Source organism: Astatotilapia calliptera, chromosome 12, assembly GCF_964374335.1.
Source record: "Astatotilapia calliptera chromosome 12, fAstCal68.1, whole genome shotgun sequence".
Classification (NCBI taxonomy): Eukaryota; Metazoa; Chordata; class Actinopteri; order Cichliformes; family Cichlidae; genus Astatotilapia; species Astatotilapia calliptera.
In genome coordinates, this window is record NC_137433.1 from 15706015 (window position 1) to 15722678 (window position 16664).

Genomic DNA, 16664 nt, shown 5'->3' on the forward strand with positions numbered 1-16664 from the left:
ATGTAATAAATTGGCAGAAAATTGTAGTGTGGTCCATTCATTTTAATGGGCCAAAAAATGGCACAAAAAGTTTAATATTTCAAAAAGTATAGCAGTTATGAGCACCAAAAGATATAGCACACATCTGCAGAAGGAGCAGAACAGTTTAAAGTTCGAATGGTGAAAATCAGTTGAAAACTGAGGGAGGAGTTAAGCGGCAAAGAAACGGAGCAAGTAGAATAATAAAGGATCAAAGAATAAAGAGAAACAGGATCACAATATTTTACGTTACCCATCAACTTTTAAATGTCCCCCATTACTAATGGAAATCTCACAGTCTAAGAAGGCAGTCATTTTTCATAACCTCCATGGTGATCTTGATGTGTTTCTCCACCAAGTTAATCTGATCAGTGAATTGTGGTACATCCTGAGGTTTGATTTTCAACCAGGTGTCATCCACATACCTGTACCAACGACTTGGGGGTGTTCCAGGGTAGGATAACAGAGCCCCGTTTTCCACTTCTTCCATGTACAAGTTGGTCACAGTGGGTGAAACTGGGGAACCTATGGCACACCCATGTTTCTGCTTGTAGTACTGACACTTGTATTTGAAATAGGTGGAATGAAGACACAGTTCCACAAACAAACACACTTGGTCGGTGCTGAGAGTGGTCCTGCTGCTGAGGTTGGGGTCATCCTGTAATCTCTTATGAACTACCTTCACTGCTTCAGTGACTGGAACACAAGTGAAGAGAAACGTAACATCATATGAGACCATTGTTTCATCTGCCTCCATTATGACATCTCTAAGCTTCTCAACAAAATTCAAAGTGTTCTGGATATAGTGTTTAGAGCTGCCTATTAACGGGTTGAGGATCAAAGCCAGAAACTCTGAGTTGATCATGCAGACAATTGGTCTTAAAGGTACACCCTGTTTTTGTATCTTAGGTAAACCATACAGACTTGGTGTAGCTTCCCCTGGGTGTAGCCTGTGGTATGAGGTCTGGTCAGCAGCATTGTCTTAATCTAAGTGCTTGACACATTCTATGACCCTTTTCCTGTAACCACTACCTGTGTCTCGATTCAGAGCCTCATAAGTATTTTTGTCAGTGAGCAGTGACAAATTCTTCTCAATATAGTTTTTCTGTTATTTGTGTTTGCTGATGTGCATTAAGGAAACTGCAGCTGTCTGAGGCATGTGGTGAGAGCTGCAACCTTGCAGGTCTGATGTAGTCCAGATAAGTTCAGAGGATGCTGATAGCGTGCAACACTGAACATCACTATGGTGGCCGCAGTGCAGGCAAAAAATATGAAAGAACTATGAAGCAAGTGCAATGAGGAGTGATGAGAAGGAGCAAATAGGACAAATGAGATACTGCAGTAAGGTTGTCTGAAAGAGCTGCAACGAGCGAAGCAGATGATCTCTGAATTCACACGAATGAAACTGCAGGCTAAGAGCCCAGATAACGTGTAGATCTAGCTCCCAGTTTGGATTTGTGAGACAGAAACCATCTCTACTTTTAAGATTAGCTTTAAAACCTTTGATAAAGTATATAGTTAGGGCTGGATCAGGTGACACTGAACCCTCCCTTAGTTAAACTTCAATAGGCCCAAGCTGCTGGGGGACTTCCCATGATGCAATGAGCATTTCTTCTTAATTCAACTCTATTCACACTCTGTGTGTTTATATGCTGCTTTGTATTTAATCATTAGTTATTTTTAATCTCCGGCTCTTTTCCGCAGAGTGTCGTTTTTGCTTCCTCCCTCCCCACTCATCCACGACCACTCATGGCACAGCCTCCCTGAGGGGTTTCTTCCCATTAAAAGGGAGCCGCTTCCTCATAATGATTAATCTGATTGTTGAAGTTTATTTTTATTGGTTTTGGAGTCTTTACTTTACAACACAAAGCACCTTTACTGTTTACTGGCAATTAAATTTTATCAAATTCAATGACATGCTGATTTAGGAAATCAAATTGACTTCTACGGCATCAGTTATGTCTTTGTGTGTTTGTAATAATCACAATCTTTTGGTATTTCTTGAGTGAATATGCAGTACCCTGTCCTGTCACTGTCTTTTATACAGTGTCTATTATATTATGTCTATTAGTGGTATGGGAAGCATTTCTATGAGGGTTTTTCTAGATCATAAGTAATGCTTGTGTTATATATTTGATAGTATTAGCAGTAATTATCTGTAAATATATAAAATATATAATAAATATATATATAAAGATATCTCTCGCAATATAAGCACAATAACATAACTACTAATTATGATCCGTGAAAACACAATAGAAATGCTTCTCCCACCACTTTCTACCACTCTAGCATTACTTACAACAATCTTCAGCAACATGCAATATTTTGAGTGTATTGCTTGTATTCACAGCACGTGCTATGTAGAGAAGATTCCCTCAGTGGTGCATTTCAGGAAAAACCGGGCTCATTGAACTTTTAAAGTTTGCGCTCCTGTAGCAGAAAATCCTCAACATCCCCGATCAATATTCTTCCTGAATGTCTAGAAACGAATTTACTGTATTTTATTGAATGCTCCGTCCAATTATTAATAAAAACTATACTAAGCCTACGAGAAGGCTTGCCTGACAAGCTAAACTCGGGGAAACGAGCACAATGTAAATCTCGCGAGAAGAATCCCAGTGGCGCGAATAAACAACGAGTTTTTCCGCTAACTTGTGGCTGCTGTGACAGTAGTAGTCGCATTAGTACATTTTTTCTCATATTATTCAGTTTTAATTGCTCTATTTTTATTATTAATTTATTTTTAATTCAACAGATATTCTGCGTTTTGGTGAAATTTTGTATTTTTACTGAAAACCATGTCGGACGCTTTGTCTGACGACGGCAGCGACTTCAACCAGGATGACACCCAGGAGGATGTTATGACCCCGGCCGAGCTGATCGCTAAACTGGAAGAAGTAGGCCAGATTATTCCCCTGACGTGCAGACTCTTCACCTCTATTAGATATTCAGCACCGTCTTCACTGTTGTGTCCGTGTGTGTCGCCCACAGGCTTGGCTAAATGAGAAGTTCTCACCGGAGTTGCTGGAGAACAAATCAGAGGTGGTGGAGTGTGTGATGGAGCAGCTGACTCATATGGTAAACTACCCGGGGAATACCTCCTGCTGTGGGTTTCTAATGTTCAGTGGCATGCATGGTTATAGTTGAGTTTCTGAATTGCAAAACAGCAACTGAAACGCGAAGGACTGCAACCTATGACAATGTGCATGACTGATTCAAATGCAGCAGAGGGAAAACTATATTCAGTACTGTGCAAAAGTCTCGAGCCACCTCTCACTTTTTTATGTTTTTTATGTTATGTAGTGAAATTGATGCAGAATATAAGGCAAAAGCAAAGTTAGTACAAGTCTAATGAGCTTGAAAGTCCATATTCCGTATGACCACCTTTATGTTATACACAGCCTGAACTCTCTTGGGCAAGCTTTCTTGTAATTTCTTTAAGTAATCTTTAGGAATTGTTCTCCAGACTTCTTAAAGGACATTAAAAGCTCTTTGATGTCAGCTGCCTTTTGTTCTGTTCTCTGTCAAGATGATCCCACACTGCTTCAATAATGTCGAGGCCAATCCATGACTGATAGTGTTCCGCTGTGTGGGGTTTTTTTGTTTTTGTTTTTTATGTTTGGGGTTTTTTTTTTTGTTGTTGTTGTTTTTCCCATCCAGGTATGCTTTTACTGCATTGGCAGTGTGTTAGGGATCATTGCCATGCTTAAAAATGACTTGTTTGGAAAAAAAAACTTGTCTAGTTTGCACAATTTTATTTAATGGCACACATGCTGAGATATACCAAGCTGATTCTCAGTGAGAATCATCTTGTTGGTGTAGAAATATAATTTCATACCTGTAAAATGTTTTTTTTCTTTGGCATTTTTAATAGATTCAACTAAAGGAGTGAAAAGAAAGAATGTGTTTTTTGCTACAGGCTCCCAATAGCAAAGTGCCTAAAGTAGCACGTTAAAATAGCTTCTTTGTTAAGTTGTCTGTTGTTTTTGCAGACGCGTTACTGGCTTTTCCTTCGAATTCGGTGCCTTTTCGTGCTCGGATGATTCATAGGTCAGTGTTAAGTGGCTTAACAAACAAAAATAGGTGCATTCCACCTCTTCTAAACTGTGAATTTTTTTTTAACCCATAAGAAGCAAAAGATTGTAGAAAAAGACCCATTACAATTCACTAGAGCTCAAAATGCCACTTTATACACACAAATTAATTTATTTTTCAGTGTGAGTTTAAAGAAAGTAATTTCCTCTTCAGTGGGTCAAAAAACATCAAATGTTCAAAATATAGAAGTTGAATTCAGGAATATCTGAGATTTCTTCTTTTTGTTCGTTTACTTGAATTATTACAAAAATGTTTTAATTTCTTCTGTCACCTGACAGATCAGCACTTCATTGCTGGTTTTCTTACTATTTAGTTTCATTAGTATGGATAAATTGATCTATAGGAAGCCCTGCAATTGATATCAAGACTTTGATGGTAATGTCAAATGTGTAATGTGGTGGTTTCAAAATAAAATCTCAAACAATTCAGGGCAATGTGGTTTGCTCTGTGACAAACTACTAACTAAAGCTGCTGCCTGTCAGTAGGACCTTGATTACATTACTATACATCCAGATGTGGAGAGTCATTCATTTCAGATGATTAGGATGGTATTAACACTGATATTCAAACATATCCCAGGGCTGTTGCTTTTCTGGTCATTCTGAGTAGCCCTGAATAAAAGGACCCTTTAATTTCTGACAGTTTTGTCACCAACAGGAGTCCAACTTGCAGCGGGTGAAGAAAGGCGATGCAAAGGCCAGCATCCATCGTATGGAAATAGACAGGATCCGCTACGTTCTCAGCAGCTACCTGCGCTCTCGTCTGCAGAAGGTCGGTTGGGTCGGCGCCACAAAACTGAGTTTTCGCTAAGTTGGTGACATCTGCCTGACCTTTTGTGCTGTTCATGTCTAGATTGAAAAGTATTTCCCACATGTCTTGGAGAGAGAGAAGTCTCGGGGTGAGGGCGAGCCATCTCTGCTGTCGCCTGAGGAGTTTGCTTTTGCCAAAGAGTGAGTGTACTGGAATAAAGTCGTTTAAATCGCTGCGGTTCTTGCAACACTTGGGAATTTTTTTTAAATCACATGCCAACACATCTGGCTTGCAGGTATTATGCCAACACAGAAAGCTACCTGAAGGCTGTAGCACTGAAGCGCATGCCAGCCAATGTACAGACTATGGATATGCTCAAAGCAGGTAAGGTGTCGTTCTGTGTCTAAAATGGTGATACTATTAGCCCATGCAGACAAATGGTGACATTTGCTGTGACATTTTTACTGACCATTGCACTGGATTCACCACTGTGTATCCTAATGTTAGTGCCTGAGCCCTGCCTGGACTCCTTTGTGTTTCTGCGAGTGAAAGAGAGACAGGAAAACATCCTGGTAGAGCCTGAAACGGAGGATCAGAGGTTTGTTTGCCAATATTTCTCTGGATGTGCTATTATTTAGGCATCCAGTAGGTGACAGTGTTGCCTTCTTGCATTCGCTAACCTTTTTCTGTATAGATACTAAACTGATAAAATCTCCACTGTGTCTCTTCTATCAGAGAGTATGTCGTGGATCTCGAAGAGGGCTCTCAACACCTAATGCGTTATCGAACTATAGCTCCACTTGTGTCAAGTGGAGCTGTGCAGTTGATATGAATGCAAAGGTCAGTACCAGTGAGCCTTGACTGAGGCATCTTTGTCATTAACTCAATACTGCCCTCACACCCTCTTCTACAGGCATCTAAAAATTCATTTCTGCAGCTCTTACATAAGCCATGGCTTTGCGTTGACATCTGGATTTATTTTTAGTGCTTACTTTTTTCTCTTTCCCTTTTTTCCCTTCTTGAGTGTTCATTGTCTCTTGGCAACAGATAATAAAAAACAGCATTGAAATTTTAAAGCACCATGATGTGTTTACAACAAATTTTAGTTGCCATCTCTAAACTAAACTACTGTTAACAGTCAAGGGCAATTAATAGTGGTCTTTTATATGTTGCAGGTTGCTTGTTACTTTGGATCCAGGAGACATTCCTGAAATAAAGACTGCACAGAGATCACATCAGGAAGCATGCCCTTCATCTTCATCTTTCATCCAGAATAAGGACTGACTTTTGGGATGTAAATATAGAGATGTTTGCAGCACCATGGGACCAGAATTTAATTCTGTGGGGGCGGGGGACACACAATCGAGGTCACTGCCAGCGGAAACTAAAAGCTGTGGATGAACCCTGTTTACTAAACTAGGTTTTTTGCAGCGCTGAGTTTGTATTTTTGGATCTTTTTAATCATGCCATGACATATGCTTTGTTGTGTAGTACGTTGGTGTGCGTGTGACTGATAAAGACAGCTCTGTCTAATCTGTTTATTCATTACTCTTCATGTTGCTTCATCCAAATGATTCATGTTATTGGATGATTTCTCAGCTGCTCCATAACCGGATGCATCAGATGACCCGACGGTGAAATTTCATCAGTTCACTTGGCATCATAATGCCTTCCATCCTGTGCTCATGCTACATGTGCATGCCTCTTTGCAAGATCAGGGTTTGTTTGCTGTGATTTAAGGACATTCACACTTGAATTAACATGCTTTAATGTCATTGATTATCCTGTTAATGCTCACGTAGCTGTTGTACATCGTAACATTACTCTTTTTCACATGTTGAAAGTTTCCTTTTTGACTTTGCTTTAAACTTTAACCTAAAAGATGTTATGAGAACATTGTTATGTAAGTGTTTCAGCGCGAGCAATCAGTGCTTATTGTTTGCCTTCACATAAATTCACCAGTAATTAGAACTAATAAGGGATTGAAAGAGTGGGCTTAGACAGTCGTCTTGATTACTCTCTGTTGCTAACTCTTAAACTGCATTCATAGAAGACCTGGAGAAGAAATGTTACTTGATGTTCTGATTATCACACTGCTGTCATATAGTGTGGGCCTTGACCTGGTAAAACCAGGAACAAATCAAGTTGATTTAGATGTCTGATAGCATACAGTGTGGGGAACGGGCCTGTTATTATTCCTATTAAAATGTTGGAAAATAAAGTAAATATTCCCTCAGGCATCGAAGATAGTTTGAAATGTGAGTTGGAGAAAAAAATTAAATGATTGTGAAAAAAAATTGCATTTATTAAACACTACACCATTTTTTTAGGCTTTGTAAAATCTTGACATTTGTAACAGTTTTTATCATTTCACACTAATTGTAAAGTCATAAAAATGTCCTGTAGTTTGGTGGCAACAGTCTCAGTAAAGATAGGTCTTCCATGTGTGGATATGTATGGAACTTGATATACTCGCATACGCACATGGACTGATTCCTGAATAGCTTCTTCGGCTAAGTGACCAGCCTGCTGAGAGTTGTTTGTAATCCGGCCCTCCTCAGGTTTGCACATGCTGATGGACTGTGGGGCAGTGATTCCTTTAGAGCAGGCGCTAGATAGCAAAGGTTTGGAGCCATGCCCAGGCCTCTGTGGGATCTGTGTCCACTAACAGGTGTGAGAATAAAGGGCAGGATAACCTGGATAGTTTCCATAATGCAGAGTGGAATTACACAAAGAAGACTTTGATGTACGTAACGCAGATCGTCAACACTGGACAATGAATGTGCAAGGTGACGATACAAATATTTAACTTCACATGGTTAACATTTAGGTGTGTTCATATGTTTCTTTCCCATAATTAAATTATTTATTTATGCAAAGTAATGGCAACCTATGAAAACATAAAACTTACTGAAATGCAGTACCACAGGGAGACATAAAGAGAAAAATAGTCACAAGCTGATTGGTCAGGACAGCGAAGAGGGTGGAGTTTACAATATGACATCTAAACTGAGGTGATATAAATGTGTTGTGCCAGATTCTCCTGTGGGGAACAACTGACAACACAACTGCAACACGCTACTCATGGGAGATTGTAAGTACATTTTTAAATGTCAGAATTACACACAAAGATTGTTGCATGTTGTCACACACCAATCTTTGTGTGCAACTTTTTTTTCTTTTTTAAATACAGATTTTCTTGTAATTGTGACAGATTTTTTTCTTTTTTCCAGAACTCCAAACATTGAGGACAATATTCCCATCACTCAGCATAGGAATACCAGCATGGAGATGTCCAGTACATCGTAAGCAGACACAACACACACACAAACTGTGCAGATTAGCTTGCACAACTTCTTTAGGGGTTAAATTAAAATTACCATAATATTTTTTATCAGATCCCTTTCACGTTGTGATGCCTTCCTTAAAAGCCCTGCATAAACATGTAATGACACAACTGCGATATATACAAAGATATATTCACATTTCCAGTCAGTACTGAGGTCCACGTGTGTTTCTTGTTAGTGTCCTGCCAGTGGTTGGCTTTGGGTCGATGGCTCGGACAGCCGGACTGCTGGAGATTGCTGTCAGGCTGTGCTTAAACCAGCGTAAACAACTGTGTCCTCATGTCTGGGTTCCCATCCTGAAACCCCAGCGATCCTGCATCCGTCCTCCAGCTTCAGAGCACTTATCCTCTGACATCTTGAGCCAAGTCTTTCCGCCCCATCCTTCCTCACCTTTCCTCGATGACTTGGACGACGGCGATGATGATGTGTTGTTCCCAATCAAGAGCAAACGTGTTGTTTTTGCCGACTCGCGGGGATTGTCTCTAACAGCCGTGCGAGTGTTTTCCGACAAAGAAGAGCAGTCTGACCTCGACCTGCTGCCATCACTGCAGTCTCTGGGCAGCATGACAGAGGATGGCTACAGCTGCACAGTCAGCACCTGCTGCCCAGGAACACAGCTCAAACTGGGCTTCCCGCAGCCATCTGCAAATTTCCAGGCCTTTCGTGCCAAGCTGGCAGAGAGCATGGTCATCTTGGAGAACTGCAGTATCAGCGAGAAGGCCCTCCGGGGTACCGTAAGGGTTAAGAATGTCAGCTACCAGAAGGATGTGCGTGTGCGCATCACCTTTGACTCGTGGCAGAGCTACAGAGACGTGCCCTGCACGTACCTGCAGAAACGCTTCGGAGGACCTCAGACGGACATCTTTGAATTTGACATTACTATTCCTAAAGTGCTAGATGCCAAAAGGAAGATTGAGTTCTGTTTAAGTTATTTGCCAGGAGGGCACAGCGAGCCTTTTTGGGACAATAACGATGGACAGAATTACAGCATTACAGTGAGCGTGAACTCACATCTGTGCCATGGGAAGAATCTAAGTGAAAGGTCATGACTCACTAAACCTAGAAGTGATCCTGTTTTTTTCCCACCTTCGTGTATACTGTATCAGTCCTGGGTGAAGGTTTCCTGTACATTTTTGTGTTTTTCTGTGAAATGTTACTTCTTTTATTTTTGATCATGTTTATACTGCTTAGTAACAGTTCTATATTTTAAAAATGTCTTTAAAACAGATCAGTTTTGGTGTCAGTTCCTTTCACGTTAAGCATCACACACTGTGTCCTGCATTTTGGCCCGTCACCACAGGATGAATTATTGTTGTGCGACAGGGAGGGGATCCCTTTCACTTTAGGCATTTCTGGGATTCCCATATAGGTCAGAGATTACTGGGCAGGGACAAACAGGAGGCCAATAGCAGAAGCCGCTAATCTTAGCACAGCTGCCAAAGAGCGACTGCAGGGAGCTTTGAGAGCTTCCTCATTACCTTTCTCTTATGTTCAAACACTGAACCTCCTCCTAATGGCTTTTACTGTTACAAAGTATCCTACTGTTCTGCAGTATGACAATTTCTTAGTCATAACCTTACATTTAAAGTGAAGCAGGAAAGTATTCAGTGAGGATGCTGGAAACTAACGTTCATGTTTCAGTGTAGTATAAGTGATTAGACTTCATTTTGTAGGAGAAACATGGCAGTGTATGTTGTTTGAGAGGTGATCACAATAAACTGAAATAATCTCCACAGGAAAAAAAAGAAGAAGTTTACATGCCGTCACACCAGCTTTGACTTGTCACAGCAAAGAAAGAGCAGGAGGACTGATGATGGCTGAGTAAGCTATGAAAGTGAGCAAGTGTCCATATTAGAAAAACGTCATCTTGACTATTATTTCCCTACTGCAACAAGTCAAAATGTCAGTTGTGAAAAAAACACATCAAAGGGAAAATGGGCAAAAACAAAAAGAACATCACCATGATGATGCCAGAAAAAACAGTCTTCTTAAGCCTGCTGTGTTTTCAGTGCATTTTTTTTTTGTCATGGATGCATGTTCATTGTATTTCCAGCTGTGATTAGGATGGAGTAATGCTATACACACTTTTATAAGTCTTCTAGTTTAAATACACTATCTGGTCCAGGCAGGAGGGAGGAGGGAAAGCAGCACGAGTGCACCCTGAGAGGTGACTCTTTCCACAGTGTTCTGACCTACACATGATGGGCTCAACCATCTTTTTGCATCACAGCGTCTGTCTTGGCTGCAGACTTGCACACTTCAAGTTCTGCGCCAGCGCTTCCCTCAGCGTCCCACGCTGATGTTGCACACTTTGCAGCTCGGGTCTTTCTTGGCATTGGCGGTGGTCAGACTCATAAGCTGGTGCCCGCTGATTTGCTCCACGCCGCCCTGATCCAAGTGAACCGGCTCGGTGAACAGCACCTCGAGGATGACGTCGCTGGCGTGGCAGTACAAGGGCTCCTCCCCGGGTCTCTGAGAGGCAGTGTAAGTCAAAAAGGGGTTGGAAGCCAAGTCCAGCATAGGGAGGCGGGTGCGGCAGAAGGCATCTCCCTCTGAGCCAACAGGGGCAAGCACCAGCACCACATAGTGGTAGGCCGTGTACATGCAGTAGAAGTCTGCAAAATACAGGCAGATGTTGGGGTTCAGCAGGTGTCCAGCCGGGATCTGAAACCGCAGGGGTCCGTATGGGGAGTCTTTGGGAGGGAGCCCTGTATCAAACTCTGTGTTGCAGCTGAAGAAGACTCCATGCAGTTTGCCGCTGATGGGTGAGCCGTGACTCCCACTGGTGTCTTTGAGGGCTGGACGCATCAGACCTCCACACTCCTTTCTAATTCCATACATTAAAAAAGGAAAATGAGTTATTGCACTCCATTCATATGGGAATGTATAATAAAGAGAAAAAGTGAAGTGCCTACCTGACATAATCAAAGTAGTCTGGGTGCTGGTTGCGATAAAAGACAGAGAATTTCAGCAGCCTCCCCGCTGAGCCCTTGGCCTTGTCGAGAAGCTGCTGTAGGTGCTCCATTGCGTAGTCTGCAAAGTTTAAGTTTTGAAGCTGTGAAACTACTTGAAGTCTACACTACTTTCAAAGGTTAATGACTATCTGGTGCTGAGACAGAATTGTGGGTTGTTGTCTTGCCATTTTTGTGCGCTGCACTTTTTTGTTCCTCTCTTGTATCACTTTGGTCAGATCTCTGATGTGTGACTGCATGCATAATCACTGTTATTTTAGTCACAACACACGAGTGCATGTCTTACCCCCAGTGCAAAACTCCACCACCTGGCTCCACTCTGAGACCAAGTAATCACCATCTGGCTGTCGGACAGCAGTTTGAACAGCAACACAATATTCTGTCCGCGGGCTGAGGAACCAGTGTCCCCTCACTGCCATGGGGAGAGGCACGGCTTTGGCCACCAGCTTGGTCGGCACGTCCTGCAGGATGAAGCAGGAAGCAGGTGACACCAGAGTACAGGATGCAAGCCTTTAACGGTCTGCCGCATGCATCATTTACATTTCAAAGCCGATGCAGATGCAATTGTTAGTCAAGCATTTCCTTCCATAAACTTTGCCTTTATTAGTGTGAGATTCCATTTTTAAGCCCCAGCTGCTGTAACTAGGATACATCTAATCAAAACAGCAGCTTCGTTTTGACCAAGGCCTCTAAGCAGCACAGCTAATTACTACAGGCTCAGAGGTCCATATATCCATAGCAACATCTCTGATGCAAGTTTGTTTGTGCCTCTTCGTGTATCAGAGAGAAATCATATCCTCCATCTAAGAAGAGCTCGCTCAGCCTGCCTTGATTTCACAAAAGCACTTTTTAGTTTGTGAATGCGTGCTTCAATAATATGCCATAATTACAGTCGGCATTTTGCATCTGCGGAGATAGCAACTGTTTCTTTTCATTATCATTATTTCAGGCTACAGGCATGCCATCAGTATAACTATTAAAAAGAACACGAGAAAAAAAGGGAAGAAAATTTAAAAAATGATTGGAAGGGAAAAATACGTTTTGAAATGTATAAATAGAGAATAAGGCTTGTGGTGGCTTTGGATGTGTGGAGCAGGCAAGAGGGAATGCATAGCTGTTGAAGTCTTTGGAGTTAGTAGGGTTTCATCATTAAGTTTAAGTTTAATTATGCCACAGTTTATTTTTAATGTCTGAGTAATAGCTCATAGTGCTGGCGGGGGCACAGAAGTGACCCTATGTGATAATGACTTCTCTAAAAGCCATCTGGGGTCAAACGTGCTGGAAGTGCTGGTAGAAGTTCATCATCATTTGGGGCTGCTTTGTTACCACAGTGCCTGTCAGCTTGCAGACACTGAGGGAAAAAATATTAATTTGAAAGCGGACCAAGAAAATTTCCATTTGAATTTCAGGACAGAAGTCAATATGAGAGCGGACTTAACAAGATGATGATCAACAGCAAGTTAATGAACCACAGAAAAGCTGCAGGTTTCAGAATGGCCAAATCATGACTTTAGCCCACTTGAGATGTGACTGTGACCTGAATAGAAGATGCACAATCATGAAATCTCAGAGTCCACAAAGGCCTCACAAGCAGCTACAGGAAATGAGCGATGAAGTTTTCGCTGGTAAAGGAGATAAAACAAGTTCATGAAGTGAAGAGTTCACAACTTTTTCCGCCTTGCACTGTAAGATGTGACTCAACACTTCAGGTACAGATATGAACTGCTGTTGTGTTGAGTCATGTTATGTTTGTCTTTAATTGGGACGTCAGTGCTGAATGAAAATCAGACCGGGCTGTATGAGTAACATAGAGGTTCTGGTAACCACAAAGGAGTTCACCAGCTTCTGTGGAACTGCACACTGCATGAGTATTTCTAAAATTCATCCAAGTCAGCAATCTATCTTGCTCACACTGAAAAGTCTGCATAGCTGGAATAATGTTTAGATTAACTTAAAGTGACTCTGACCAACATTAAAGATAAAACTAAAAAAAGATTTGTTGTCACATTATATCTGCGTTTCATGAAATCTTTTAAATTAATGAATTTAACCATGCACACGGGAAGGAATTAACATGAAAATACGTCTCCATGCTGCAGCTGAATTTGTCAGGTTTTGTCCACTTTCAAAAAAATATATAATAAAAGAAACAATGTGCAAGTGAGTCACTGGCCCGAAGCTGTTGACTGCACACATTTTCCTTTTCGCTTGTATTGGAAGTGACTGAAAGGGCACAACCACAGTTTTCTGTGTTCCGAGTAACAACGTGTAAGGCAGTCATCTGCTCAGCAAAGCAGACTTCGATGAAAATCAAATGATTTCCTGCCTCGTTCGTGCTGCCCGCTGTTAATTAGGAAATGACGCACAGTAAACGGATGATGAAAACGAGCACTGTGACCGGTGTGAATCTGGAGCATGAGTCTAGATGACACCAATACGGAGCAGGCTGCCTTCGGGGAGAAGGTGGGGGAAAGGTATGTGAGGTCATGCTGGAATTACAGAATGATCAGACCCTGTGTTTGAAGCGGTTGGGGTCCCTGTTGGCCTTGCGGCTTAAGTCGATGAAGAAGTGTGTGGCTCTGGCCGTGTCCTCGGGGGTCATATCCCACATGATCCGGAAGGAGTCGCAGGTCACCTCACAAATCTGGATATTACAGGGGGTCGAAAGGGGAGCATCCATGTCTGTAATCTGCCATTAGAATTAGAGATAAAAGCACTGAGTTAGATTGTAATAAGGGGATGTAATACTGGTGCCCCAGATAGGGGTGGGGGTGGGGGATATCTGCTAAGAGATTAAACCGTGCCACTGTACAACAGTTCAAAACAAAACACCTCAGCTGAATGAAATTAACCTTTCATTTAGAGATCTGTGTCCAAGCTCCTTCTTCACTGCCCCCCCCCCCCCCCCCCCCCCACCCTTAACTGACATTTCCCATCATTGCACAACTCGATACGCTCCCAGCTGAGTGACTGGCCCCTGTTCCCCCCCTCCTGCATTTCATAATCCACCTACAGCAGTCTCTCAGCAACCACACGTCTCGCTGCCTCCCTCAATCTTCTCCTGTAATTCGCAAGGAAGGGGTCACAAACAAAAACCTTTCCGCACCCGTCAGCAGGCATCCAAACGTAAAAGGGAAAACTTTCTAAACATTTCTGTCTCCTTGCTGATATCTGCTCCTTTTCAAAACTGCAAGCGACGCGACTCCTTTCAGCTCAAGGAAAGCAGGGAGGTTTAAGCATCTGTAGCAGGTGATGTATGATCATATTTCCTGAGCTGCCCATCAGCAGTTCGATCTAGGCTGCTGCACATAGCCTTGAGTGTCAGGCTGGGAGCAATCTGTTGGCCAGCCTGTGTTTGTCCCATTAACTGTCACCTACCCTCCTCTTAAATGATGGTAACTCTCTTCAGTGTGTCCACAGTGCTCCTGTTTATCCCAGCTTGCTTGCAGTTTTCATCAGTCTAGTGTTACTGCAATAGTCTCCTCCACAGCTACAGTATATTTACTGATCTCTTGCAGTATTTTCAACACCAAAAGCAGCATTTTGCATATTTCTCTTATTAGCCCTGGCACAGTGAGCACGTGGCAAATATGTGTTCAAAAATAACTCCCCCCGTTGTGCTCCCTGTGATCCTACAAATTGCCTGGTTTAGAGTCATTGTCTGATTGCCGGGTCTGCTAAGGTGCGCCCCACCCGTCAGTGTGATGGACAGGCTGCGGTAGCTCATTAAAACCTGTGAACTGTGAAATTTGTGCGATGGCTCGTTCACACGGGCAACCGGGGCAGGGAGCCGCACCGTGCACGTGCAGTTCCACGCGTCTGTTTTCCAGCTGCTGTTCTCTTTTCTTGCCATAGTGTGCCTTTTTTTTCAGAGATAGAAACTGGGGCAACAGAAGATTCTCTCAGGACAAGTCATCAAAGCTCCCCGTGCGTCTGCATATGCTCCACTTTTGGATGGCAGAGATGTGAACACAGTTCAAATTCAGGTTGTTATACCATTCACACAATTACATTTCTCTCACTTAGAAAAAAACACACCAGTGTGAGCCAATTATCTCCACCACATTACCAGCTTTAACAGACAGCTGCTCCACATAAGGCAATGTGGTCTAACTAATAATTATTATGAGTACACATCATAACTCATAATTCATCTAGAAGTGCATAATTAGGCTACAGTTCACATCTCTGGCTGAAGTACATAACACACACGCAGATGTTGTGCTGTAATCATGCATATGGAGCAGGGCATAGAAAGCAGCTCTCTGGTTCAAAGCTACGTTTCTTCTTCTTCTTCTTTGAGGAGAATAGTTTAAAAGACATTTACATAGCTAGGCGAGAGGGGAGGAAAAGGCGCAACCTTCTCGCTTTAGTTCTTAAACTGGGATGCTGAAAAGGCAGTCGCCGGGTATGAAAATGGAAATATTATCTCTTCGTTAAAGTAGTTTGAAGCGATGCACAGTTGGCACTGACATTTACCAGAATGACGCCCAATCTCTTTACACGAATCAGTCAGGGCTGCCATGTGAAATGTCCTCGCAGTCGCACGCAAAATGTCATTGGTGGGATTTAATAAATACCCAAAGTTGGCAGGGGGGAAAAATGCATGTTGACACCAAAAGAATAACAATCTGTAAATAAAACTCCAGCATCTGCTGCATTCATCTGACTTCATGTCAAATATATTTGGAGAAAACACACACACACACACACACACACACACACACACACACACACACACACACACACACACACCCAGGATAAGATCATTTGATGTCAACAACTTGTAAATAGACTCGTTTAATAAATTGATTCATTTTCTGGGACTCAGAATAATGTAATGTGAAGAATAATGTAAAAAAATTCCTTACTTGTATGAGGCTCAAATTTGAGATGGTAGAAGGTCGTCTTATTTCGCTTTCTAATTGCCTGCTATCGTTCAGCCGATGATAGATCCTCCAGGAAAACTGATTAGGAGGTGAAACGAACACACAGCCTCCTCTCTTCCTCTTTCTCCGTCTGTTTCTCTCTCTCTGTGTCACACAAACACTCTAACCCCCCACCTCCCACTTCCTGCCTCCCTCTCTCCCCCCCCCTCCCAATCTCATTTTTCGCTCTGGGCGCTGCACGATGATAACTTGACTCCTCTGCACCCATAAAGGATGAATTAAAAGCTGAAAGAAGGAAAGGGGGGATTTAAAAAAAGAGAAGATTTTTCCAGTTGCAGTGTGACCGCAGCGAGACACTCAGTGTACCTCGGCAGCATCGGAGCTCTCGCCAGCCAACCGTGCACAGCACATCACATCACTCGCTTGTAAATCTGCCCCGAAGCACAAAATCCAAATATACTCTAATCTGAACACTGAACTGCCAACATAAATGTCACCTCTCAGATATGGAGAAAGTCTGGGCTCTGGGAGTCTGAAGGTAGAAAGAATAACTGCTTTTTGCGCACTCAACTTGCCACACATTATTCTAA

General features: G+C 42.3%; 3 protein-coding genes across 4 annotated transcripts; 2 read left to right on the plus strand and 1 right to left on the minus strand.

The window, feature by feature from the left end:
* The first annotated feature begins 2640 nt into the window (after positions 1-2640).
* Positions 2641-7111, plus strand: gins4 (GINS complex subunit 4 (Sld5 homolog)). The gene is made up of 8 exons (XM_026187965.2): positions 2641-2918; positions 3013-3099; positions 4774-4887; positions 4969-5066; positions 5162-5250; positions 5374-5464; positions 5602-5706; positions 6042-7111. The coding sequence occupies exons 1-7, from the start codon at positions 2820-2822 to the stop codon at positions 5696-5698; spliced, it is 675 nt and encodes a 224-aa protein (XP_026043750.1). The 5' UTR covers positions 2641-2819; the 3' UTR covers positions 5699-5706; positions 6042-7111.
* A 45-nt stretch (positions 7112-7156) lies between these two features.
* ppp1r3c2b (protein phosphatase 1 regulatory subunit 3C2, duplicate b) lies at positions 7157-9441 on the plus strand. Of its 2 annotated transcripts, XM_026187964.2 has the most exons (3): positions 7162-7960; positions 8100-8171; positions 8392-9441. In XM_026187964.2, the coding sequence occupies exons 1-3, from the start codon at positions 7890-7892 to the stop codon at positions 9260-9262; spliced, it is 1014 nt and encodes a 337-aa protein (XP_026043749.2). In that variant the 5' UTR covers positions 7162-7889; the 3' UTR covers positions 9263-9441. The 2 variants fall into 2 exon arrangements, with proteins under 2 accessions (XP_080165189.1, XP_026043749.2); XM_080309063.1 differs by having other exon boundaries at positions 7157-8171.
* A 770-nt stretch (positions 9442-10211) lies between these two features.
* On the minus strand, positions 10212-16229 carry phyhip (phytanoyl-CoA 2-hydroxylase interacting protein). Its single transcript, XM_026187966.2, has 5 exons — positions 16057-16229; positions 13698-13874; positions 11472-11646; positions 11129-11246; positions 10212-11040 (listed from the first exon to the last, which is right to left on the minus strand). The coding sequence occupies exons 2-5, from the start codon at positions 13863-13865 to the stop codon at positions 10497-10499; spliced, it is 1005 nt and encodes a 334-aa protein (XP_026043751.1). The 5' UTR covers positions 13866-13874; positions 16057-16229; the 3' UTR covers positions 10212-10496.
* Positions 16230-16664: the final 435 nt, after the last annotated feature.

Bases quoted from the DNA above. Each gene is read 5' to 3' on its own strand.
- phyhip (XM_026187966.2), bottom strand. From the start codon at position 13,865: ATGGATGCTCCCCTTTCGACCCCCTGTAATATCCAGATTTGTGAGGTG. The intron at 11,647-13,697 runs GTCTGATCATTC...TTCATCCTGCAG, and splicing joins CCAACCGCTTCAAACACAGG to GACGTGCCGACCAAGCTGGT. The intron at 11,247-11,471 runs GTAAGACATGCA...TAAACTTTGCAG, and splicing joins GGTGGAGTTTTGCACTGGGG to ACTACGCAATGGAGCACCTA.
- gins4 (XM_026187965.2), top strand. From the start codon at position 2,820: ATGTCGGACGCTTTGTCTGACGACGGCAGCGACTTCAACCAGGATGAC. The intron at 2,919-3,012 runs GTAGGCCAGATT...TGTCGCCCACAG, and splicing joins TGATCGCTAAACTGGAAGAA to GCTTGGCTAAATGAGAAGTT. The intron at 5,251-5,373 runs GTAAGGTGTCGT...TCCTAATGTTAG, and splicing joins TATGGATATGCTCAAAGCAG to TGCCTGAGCCCTGCCTGGAC.
- ppp1r3c2b (XM_080309063.1), top strand. From the start codon at position 7,951: ATGGGAGATTGTAAGTACATTTTTAAATGTCAGAATTACACACAAAGA. The intron at 8,172-8,391 runs GTAAGCAGACAC...GTTTCTTGTTAG, and splicing joins ATGGAGATGTCCAGTACATC to TGTCCTGCCAGTGGTTGGCT.